At 38.0% G+C, this 10,919-nt stretch overlaps 1 protein-coding gene across 3 annotated transcripts in view; it reads right to left on the minus strand.

Moving 5' to 3' along the window:
• Nucleotides 1-10,919, minus strand: part of LOC146318404 (uncharacterized) — a 32,123-nt gene that overhangs the window by 19,098 nt on the left and 2,106 nt on the right. For 2 of the 3 annotated variants that reach the window (XM_084733164.1, XM_084733165.1), the window contains exon 1: nt 952-1,248. The exons of the other annotated variant lie outside the window; for it this stretch is intronic. In XM_084733164.1, coding sequence (XP_084589290.1) covers nt 952-1,083 — 132 coding nt within the window. In that variant the 5' untranslated portion in view covers nt 1,084-1,248. Of the gene's footprint in view, nt 1-951; nt 1,249-10,919 lie in introns of those variants that run through there. 3 annotated transcript variants of the gene reach the window in all.

The raw sequence follows: 10,919 nt of genomic DNA on the forward strand, positions 1-10,919 counted from the left end.
TGAGCAGACATTCTGAGCAAAACATGATGCATTCACATTTCTGTTACACGACATGCACAGGTGCTGCTACAGTCATCCAATCAGTTTATTCTCAATATAGCAAAATCTTCAGTTCTTCAGAGAGGTCACATATGGGGACGGATTGCAGAGTTATTAGTTACGCAGCAGCTCTCAGCTCTAATCCACGCTTCTGATCACTGGCTGCCAGGATCAGAACCAGCGACCTCTTGGATTATTGGCAGACCTCTATGACCTCTGTCAATTGCACAGCTGCACTCTGAACCTCAGATTGAAAATATATGGAAGCTTGCAGTTTCTCCTGTACATGGAATTACCTCTGAAAGTGAAATCACTTCTCGTCTCAAACCTCTGTTTGTCCCCATCAACAGCTGGAGATCATCAGCATCACTTAATCAGACACCTCTGTATGTGCGTGTGTGTATGTGTGTGTGTCTGTGTGTGTGTGGTGGGAGGATTACAGAGCAGCTTTAGGCATCATGTGTTTTATCAAAAATGAGGAATAAGTGAAGGCGTGTTCAACAATTCTGTCCTACTTTTCTCTGTCTTCAGTCATACCTGTTCTATTGCATATATTTTGCTGTTATGTTCTATGTTCTGTATCATCCAGTGCAGTTACATTATAATGATAATATTGTGTTCTGACTGTTCTGCCAGATGTGTTATATAAGACAGCATCCTAACACCGGGCAGAGCCCCAGAATCGTGACAGATAATCGGACACACAGCAGCCAGAGAGCCGGGCGGCTCTGCTCTTTGATGGTAGCTCGCGCTAAGCCAACCTCGCGCACAGGCTCGTGGTGGCCGCCAAAGAACGTCCCCAAATCTGCGCCGCACGAGGAGGAGGAGGAGGCCATAAAGCCCGGGAAAAAGTGTCGTCGTGTGCTCTAAAGACGTGGCGGACGTGTGTCAGTGATTGGTTCGTGTACCTACCAACAGCTTCCAGCACAGCAGCCAAAACGAGATCATCTCCAGGCGGCCGCGGCGCGCGCATTCCTCTCCACCTCTCCCCAACGGCAGCGCGAGCAGCCAGGCGGCCACCCGCCGGCGCGAGGACGGACGCATGTACAGTGTGTGTGTGTGTGTGGTGGAGAGAGGCAGGCACAGAGTGAGGAGAGAGAGAGAGTGAGAGAGAGGAAGGATGTATCGACCGGTGCTGTTGTGTTGCCGGTGAATTAGAGCAGAACAGATGAATGTGTATTGACACACTGTTGGACATCTCTCTCTCTCTATCTCTACTGTATCCCTCTCTCTCTCTCTCTCTCCCTCTCTCTCCCTCTCTCCATCTGTCATCCCTCCACCTGCACGCGCGTGCTGCATCCGGCCGTTCCCGCCCTCGAGCCTCCAACACTGTAACAGATAGCCATCTTAACAAGTGGGCTAGCTCTACAGGGAGGCAATTCACTAAATACATGGTCTGATTGGACGAATTATGGTGACTTCGCGATTTGATAGGCTACACTCCTGATACAACAAAATAAAAGAATAAAACTGTTCTCAGGCCACAGACTGTGAACATTAACTCGGTAAGGGCTTGCTTTACCCTGTAAGTACTGCATGTCAAAAAAAGCTAAGGAAGTTCACAAAATCATACATAAAATATACCCTGCTAACTGTTTTATTGCTAAGTTTACAGTCACTGATGTTTCAGGTTTCTTTTGTGATTACAAGATAGAAACAATCTCTCGTCTACATTTTATAACTCCTTTAATTTTAAAGATATTGTTTGTTAATATTCCAGATGACAGTACTCTAGAGTATTTCATTAACTTCATTATTCTATATGCAACGTTATTTTACCCACAAACAGAGGTTTTGCAGATCACTTCCTAAGATTGCACCTTTTAGAAATTAAATAAATGGTTTCATGATTTGTTTACCCAGCTCTTTTTCTCAGTGTTTATGAATCACCATGTTAAGACATTAATAACATATTTACATGGAAAAATAAGAACCTATGGTTTTTTTAGGTGGCCAAAAAACATTTTGCTGCTGACCCTGTCCACAGCAGTACAATGCTTATATTCCTACCTGCTGCTTCTCCAAACTGGAGGTGGGTCATAACTGACCTTATACAACCAAACTTCAGATAACCTGAACTATCCCTTTTAAGTCAGAAGAAATGTTGTTTCTGGCTATTTAGCACAATTCTCATAACATAAACTTACAGTCTATGCCAGTTCACAGTGTCACATGTTATCTGGTAAAGAAAGAAAGACAGAAAGAGGAGACTTCACATTGTTTGTTCAATCCAGTACAGGCCAGTATCTATCCCAGTGTAATTTGGCGTGCTTTCAGTAAATATTGATGCATCAGTTTTTGTGCTTTTTCTCTCATAGCCCAGGGTGCGCAGGTTTCCGGACAACAGGTCAATATGTTAGCCTGGCACACAGCACAAAGCAAACTTAATGCTTAGTGTAACAAAAACCAACCAAGACTTGTTCACTAATCTAATAGATTGAAGGAAGCTGGTGCATGAAAATAATGCATATGAATCAACATAAGTTACACAAGAGCTTCTTAAACACTGTGACACACTGTCAGTTGCTTGTACAAAAAGCTTAAATTTGTTGTGTTTGCTTCTTTTAAATACCATTATCTTGAGATCAGGAGTTAATTATTCCATTATCTCGAGAAAACAAGCTCTGTAATCTTAAGATAACAGGATAATCAACCTCTTATTACAGCCAACAGAAAGTGTCAGATCAGCGAGTAGCCATCATCGAGCAACGCATCACACCGTAGTTCAATCAAGGTCTAACACTGGCTGAAACTGTATTGTGTCTTTCTGTTAGAGATCACATTCAAATCAGTCCTCATCAGTTAAGCAGAAGACTAGCTGCAACTTCAGAGCGCACTTCAGTGATTGTTTTCTAGTTAAATTATCTTCTAACAATTACATTACAAAAGTCTGCCTTTTATTTCTAAGATAAAGATAAGATAACATAAATTAACCTGATATCACAAACAAATTTGCTTTGTTATCTTGATCTTGTGATAATGACATTGAAAAATAATTGCAAGAAATTCCATACAAAAGATCATCCATAAATTCACTTTAAAAACAAGAGAAAAGGCCCTCCTAACCTCTCACGAGAATTTAAGTTTTCTTCAATTTTCCACTGATGGTTGATAGCTACTTCTGCATTATTTTAATGGTGCCAATTTGCCAAAATATAAATAAATTAATAATAAAACCCTTGTTTCAAAACAATGAGGTGTTTTAGCAAATGGTTGCAAATGGACTGCATTTTTATAGCACTTTTATCCAAAGCAATTTCCCTCTTGAGAGATGAAATCGACTGTCGGATAAGTGCTTAAATGCAGCAGGAGCTGGCCTGATCATCAAGAGCACTTTAGTGTCTTACCCACGGACAATAAACAGGAGAAAACAAACAGCATGAATTAAACATTTAATGTGTTTAATGTATCTAAATTTGAACTGACCAAAATTTCCTTTTATCCTCGTCTTTTATGCCTCCCTCTTCACTCCTCTTCCACCTCCTTCCTTTCCTTTCCTACATTCATTTGTTTGTAGTTCATCTTTCTCTACTCAAAGGAGATATTTGCAAAATCATAACTAAATATTCTTGTCATTGCTGCATGAGATGCAGCTGATTGAATGAAATGACCCTGCTGATTGATTAATGACCTTTAACACTGACTGACAGACAGTTATGTCATCTGTGTGTGTGAGAGAGAGAGAGAGACAGAGAGAGAGAGACAGAGAGTTTGTGAGCTAGGTGAGCTGAGGTAAGGTTCCAGTGTCTGGACGCTGGATCACATCTGGCTGAGTAGACCAAACACACACGCACGCACACGGCAAATGACTGGGTGCCAGCCACCCTGGATAAGGCCAACAGATTAGGGAGAGGGATGCAGACGGACAGACAGACAGATGAGCAGGAAGAGATGGAGACACAGACAGACAGAAAGAGAGAGAGAGAGAGAGAGAGAGAGAGATGAGTGGTTCTGCCATCATGGGAGGCAAAACCCCGATTTGACCTTCAGATAGGAAATCATTATTGAACCGCCACCAAACGAGACGGTTGATGTAATGACTTGGACTTTAATCTGGTGACAATCTGCTCTTAACCCTTCATAGTAAATAAAAACCTTGGAAGGTACTGGCCACTACTGGGACTATTTTATATGCAATATTGACAGATATTTATATGAAAATAATGTCAGAGATTACAGTCCATACATACAGTAGTGCCATTATGTGGGCGAATTCTAACTGGCATCCCTCAAGTGTGCAGTAAAATCAAGTCTAAAAAGACAAGACTATGCCAAGTATATCCTTCATGTCTGTCCCAGTGTTTTCATATGAAATAATGAATAGTACTTATTCTTGAGAATTGGAACAAAACTGTATTTTGAGGGCGTTTTGATTTTTATTCAATTATGCTGGAAGATCAAACTCTTGGCTATTAAACCTTGGAACAGGCCAGCCTCCTAGTGATTACATTTTTTATTGAATAGACGTCTTGAGTTAAAAAATGTCAATTTTTTTCATTTCACAGCAGAGTTCTCTTAATGTTAATCAAAATACACATTTTAAAACCATAATTCTTATTTAGCTTTGATTTAGAAGGACTACAGAGTTGATATGTTATGATTGAGACAATATATGTATAAAAAAAAGAAAGTTTAAAAGGAATTATACTAGCAGACCTATATGAGGGAGGTGATCTGAAGTCATTTGAGAGGTTGGCTACTGAATACAACCTACCCAGAAGTTTGTGGAAGTATTTGCAACTACGACACTTGCTTGTCCAAGTTATAGGGAAAGGAATCCCACCTCAACAGTCAGATCTCCTCTCTCAGATTACAAAGATAATTGATCTGGGACACAAGGCATCAATTTACTATGTAATAATTTCCCAGCAGAAAGCTAATGCACCTTATGCTCTTAAGTTAACTTGGTCAGCAGACTTGAACACTGACGTCACAGAGAAAGAGTGCGATCATGTATGTGAAAATATTAAGAGGGTATCAAGAGACATCAAAATCAGATTCATCCAGTTTGGACTAGGCTGTTCAAACTTAAACTGAGGGACGTGCTGCAGCTCTGAAGGAACTCAATTCACCTACTCTGAGAATGTCCCATGATTCAGAGTTATTGGCAAAAGTTTCCTGATCGTGTAAAAAACATCACCCGAACCAGCTTTGACTTCTGTCTGAGACTGTATGTTCTCAGCGACCCACAAAAGACATCTCACCATGGAGCCGAGGCCTTTATTCAGACCAGCATAATGGTGGGAAAGAAAACTACTGAGACACCGGAGGGACCCAGGTGAGCCGTCCTTTCAGGAAAGGTTCACAGAGTCGGCAAAAGTGGCAGCATTTGAACAAATATCTTTCAGCTGTAAGGACAGGACTGAGAAATACATGGTGAAGTGGAGAGACTACTTGGAGTTCATTATGAATGTGGAAAGATCTTGATGTAACAAACTTATCATGCAAATATTGTCATTCTTAATGGGACTGAGAATGACACTGTTGATTGTGAATTATTTATTTATTCATTTTCATTTATTTTTAATTAATTACTTGATAGATATTTGGTATTAGTGTCTTTGTTCATTATTTTATACATATTGGAGTTGTTTAAACTGCTGAGCAAAATGTGACAATGTTTATTTGAAAATTCAATTAAATACTAATTACAAAATGGATCTATGTGTTTCTAATTACAAGAAAGTTGACCAGTGCTTGAGCATTATTCTACCTTTTTTAAACCAGGAAGTGAGACAGGGGTCTTTGGGGTATAGTTAATCCTTTTTATATCTGATGAAATCATGTTTTTGAGTTGATGGAAATCTGGGATGCAACTTTACAAGACCAAAGTTTTCATGAAAAAAAAATCTATTTTAAAACAAATATGATTATAATAACACAGTTTTACACCTATGTAGGTTTTGTTTGGTTTAGATTTTTAGGCTTTTAACATTTTTAAATTGTTTGAATTTGTGAATTCTTGTCTGGGACAAGGCTGTTTTCTGACACAGAGCAAGTTTAGAAATTGAAAAAAATTGAAGCTTACTAAAATGTTTCAGAAATTACATATTTTGTCATATAAATAATTCCTTAAATAATATTTTTTCACCAAAAGTGTTGGTGTTAATCATTTTTAAAGATTCTTTCAATAGGACATGATTTGTCCCAGTTATCAAGGATGTAATGATAAAGGTTGTGTTTTGGCAGTAACCTACTGAATCTCTGTAATAAATCAACCTGCTGCTGTTCTGCTCTGTCTGGGTTGAAGTCACATGTCACCTCAGTCAGTGACAGCAGCTGTTAGTTTTTAGCTGTCAAAGACCAAAAGTACTTCAGAACTGAAACTCATAATGAAACCAACCACCTCATAAGTTCTCCCATCTAAATAAATACATTTTAATGAAGTTGTGGGGACAAGTGAAAAGAACCAAGTTGTGAATTTTCTTAGCAACTTGTCCCATGGAGAATAAAATCACACTCTGAGCATGTCAAGTAACAACAAAACTAAAAAGGCTCAGGATTATAAATCATGTAACAAAATCTGCTTTATTCGTTTAATTCATATTTGAGTGAACCTGGGGGTTTACACAAAGAAGTCAAATCTTTTTGGAGCTAAAACTCGGTCAAAACAGCGGCACAGCATGAACATGTGAGAGAACAGAGCACTGATGAATGTCAGCAACACTGACAAATGTTATTTTTTGATCAAATTAAATGACATATATCACTGCAAAAAAATCAGTGAATAATTCAACCAAACACTGAGCAAGTTCACTGAGACGTACATGTATGATGTTTGTGGAGGGGACTGCTATGATTGGAAGAGCTCACAGGAAACTGTGATGATTGGTCAAGTTAGCAGAAAAGACAAATTTGCAAGGTTACACAGAATTCACAGGGATTTGGTTGAATTTGCGTAAATTGTTGCGATTACAACAACACATCACAACTTCTGGGACGAACTGTGTAATTTGCCATCACATTGCAAAATGACAAATACAGTATGATTATTTTCTGATCTCTGCAAACCATTAATTGATTATCAACATAGTAGGCAATTAATTTAATTATTGATTAAATGATTAGTTGTTGCAGTTCTATCAATCTCAGGCACAAAAATTGTTTGGTTAAGTTTAGGAAAAGATGTTGGTCCTGGGTAAAAGAAACCAACACTGGCCAGAATTCTGGCCAAACGTAGCACTACTGGCCTTTTTCTCATCAGAGATTTTAACACATTAGTGATCCGGTGAGTCAGATTTAGGGGGGTTTATTGGCAGAGTACGTCAGAAATGGAATTTAATAATCTTAAGTATGTTTTCATTGGTATATAGTCACCTAAAAATACAGCTGTAAGAATCGTTGTGTTTCCGTTACCTTAGACTGAGCCCTTACAGAGGTTGTCTGTCCTCTTTCTCTTAGGACACCATGCTGCAAGACACACTGGCTCTTTAGATTTTTTTAGGAGTTTGACAGTGACAGTAGTTCCCCCTACAAACGTCAAAGGAAATGGTGAGGCGAGTGGTATTCAGTTGGTGGTGATCTACAACCTGACTGATGCCACTGAATCCTACAGACACTGATCCTTTTGAAGCAAGAACTTCACAATTCAATGCCTGCTACTGAGAAGAAGTTCTATTTAATGATAAATACATAAGTTTTAATACAAAGTAAGTAGATTTAAAATAATTAGTTGATTAGTCAATTGCCAGAAATTGATATAAAAAACTACAAGCAAAATTCCCAAGTCTGGATTTGCTTCTTTTCTCTGTTTTGTATGATTCTAAATTAAATATCTTTTGTTATTGGACTACTGGCTGCAGTGCTGCTGCTACATAAATGTGCATCATGGTCTGTGCGAAGGGCATCAAGAGCTGGAGGGGGCAACAACACAGCCTGATCATGGACATGGGAAATGTTGTAAAAACCATCAGCTGATGATTTAGAAACCCTCTTTGATTACAAGGCCCGATGTTTCTCTGTAATTCTGTAGTGTATCAGTTAAGTGTATGAACAGCACTGCAGGCTGGAGTCTCAGATAACAGTGAGAAATACACATATCTGTGTTACATGCTCATCCTTCATGAAATGTTTATATATAGAAGTCAATTTCTGCTAATATGAAAGGAAAAAAGAATATCATGCAACTCATATGAAAAAGAAAGTTATAATCTAAAATCATGATTACATATTTCAAAATATTAAGTAAATATCTCAAAAAATGCCTTAGCGTCTTAAGATAATGAGAAACATATCCAAAAAGACTTACCATTATCTATTACAGCTTAGTAATAGTAAATTATTTAATTAAGTATTTTGAGATAGGGGAGGCCTGGGACATTTGTAACATTTTTTATATTTACTTGCACTTAAAAAAGACTAGTTATCTTTTAATATGAGAAGCATACATATGTGCACTAATTAACAATACAATTGATATATTTTCACCAATGAGGACAAGACTGTAATATTAAATTTCATGCAAGAAGTCAGAGTGTTCATTCAAAGCAAAAATGTAGATCTGTTTTTGCAGAGGGCTACATTTTGATCATTTGAAGGGTTAAGAGCATTCTTAATTTATTTTTTTGTCAGCACAGGTGAACAAGGTGCATCATGGTCACTGTTTCATCTGGATTTGTCATAAAGAGGACTGCACTCCCAAATGGACAAAACAAGTCATATGAAGGCATAATAAGCCCTTGGGTTCTTGGAACTTGCCATGCACATTTTGTACAATTTTCTGACATGTTACAGATTACAGAGCAATCAATTTATTAACAAAATAGTTGCTAGATAAACTGAAAATGAAATAATAAAAAAAGGTTAGTTGCAGCCTTAAATGTATGGAAATTATTGTTTTGAGCTCAGCTGCCATTTACACAACAATTGTGAGACGCTGTCACTGTGCAGCGGGAGTCATTATTTAAAGTGATATTATTTAAGCACAGTGATATGCTGTGAAGTTCACAGTGACCTGATCTCTACCCAGATGAAGATAAAGACAATTTTAGAGCGACATTCTAGACAGCACTCTGCACCAGCACCAGCATCATCAAAACACCAAATGACAGAATATGTTTCATAAGAAGGCTGTTCATTCATCTAATAATTTTTTACACACAATTTTTTTTTTGTCACCATGCCATTTCTATGCCAGTGACTGGACCAAATTCATTTTTTAATCAAGCAGCTCCCTATATGGTGTAATCCTACTTTTATATGATATTAAAATGCCTTTACTGTGATTGTATCACACCACAGTGGATTTTTCCAGCAGTGTCAATCATTACGTGCTTTTCTCCTGACTAGTAGATGAAAGACAAGGTCACAGCTAGATGCCACTGTGCTGCCAGCTCTATCACTCACACACACACATACTGTACACACACACACACACACACACACACACACACACACACACACACTCACTGCCTTCCTCTTCCTTTCACTCTGTGTTAACATCATTACAGTGTTTCCTGTACTCCACACTCACAGATCAATGGATCCATTGGATAACACACTGCATGAACTCACCCCTCGGGTTAAGAGACCAAAGTCAGGCAATCAGCTAAATAGACTTTTTTTTTTTCATGTTGTATTATAATGACACATGGCACACAGATTCCATCAGAGACCACCATGTTGCTCTTTATGCAGTTCAGTTCTTTCGCCTTTGTGCAGTAGTTTTACGTAACATGAAGAAGCCATGCATCAGTGTGACTGGGCAAGATTAATCAATCAACTTGAGAAATATTACTAAACATTTTCTAATCCACCATTTTAAGACTTGCTAAATCCATCAAAGTAGAAGAAAATCCCTCCTCCTTTCACTGATCTTCAATCAGTGTATTTCAGAGGATACTTAAAGATCCTGAAAAGCAACAATAAAAATCTGTTTGAATGATTAAAAAAAATGCTAAGTATAATAAATCAGGTCTCAAAATCCTGAAAAAATAACCACAAAAATGAACTGAGACATGCACTGCAAAAACAAAAGAATTTGAGAAAACTCTGGATTTCTGAGTTTTGAGCCCAAAACAAATTCTTAAGTTCAAGAAAACCTTTTACCAACTACTGATCTTTTGTTGAGATGATTTTCTTTTCCTTCTTCTTCATCTTTTCTAATGCAGTGCCTTGCCATGAAATTTTAAGTCATCTCAGTACAGTACTTTTACAATGTGGACACTCTGTCTGGTAGTAGACATGTCCAGAGGACGGTGACAAGATGGTATTTTTTTCTTCTGTGTCAGGTCGTTGGAACTGAAGTGAGCTGAAGTGAACTGCTGGGCTGATTTGGACTGAAGTGTTGCTGAAGGTACGTTTGTAACTGATCATTAGGGAGGGTTACTAGATAGATAAACAGCCTTCTCTTTTTCCTTTACACAGACTTTAATCATCAAAAATACATTTTTGCATCAATTTTCCTCCCTTGCCCACTTCTACCTCAGTTAGCAGATATATGGACTGGATCACATGGTTTGGACTTGAATTAGACACGAGTCACAAAGAGTCTTCACTTGGTCTTAAGTCCTCTGCCTTGAAAACCTTCCCTCAAGCTAAAAGATGAAAAAGTTTCTTATTTAAAAAGTGTGAATCCATGAATTAATTAATCTCCCTTCATTTCCTTAATCAACCAACATTAACACTACTCATCCTCAGCAAGTCAACACTGAATTCTCAAGATCCATTTAATCTGAACCAATCTAACAGCACCCAATCAAGTCACAGGAGAGAAACACCAAGAACTAATGTCACGTTACTACAAGGTGGTCAAAAGAAACAAATTACATTGTGAAAAATATGCATCCTGAAAATTACAGGTGGAGATGCAACAGCTTCCAGCTTTGTTGAACTAACACAGGGTTAACAAAAAGAATGCAACTAACGATTATTTTCATTAC

The sequence above is a fragment of the Lutjanus erythropterus genome, chromosome 12 (assembly GCF_056507025.1).
Source record: "Lutjanus erythropterus isolate fLutEry1 chromosome 12, fLutEry1.hap2, whole genome shotgun sequence".
In the NCBI taxonomy this organism is placed as follows: Eukaryota; Metazoa; Chordata; class Actinopteri; order Lutjaniformes; family Lutjanidae; genus Lutjanus; species Lutjanus erythropterus.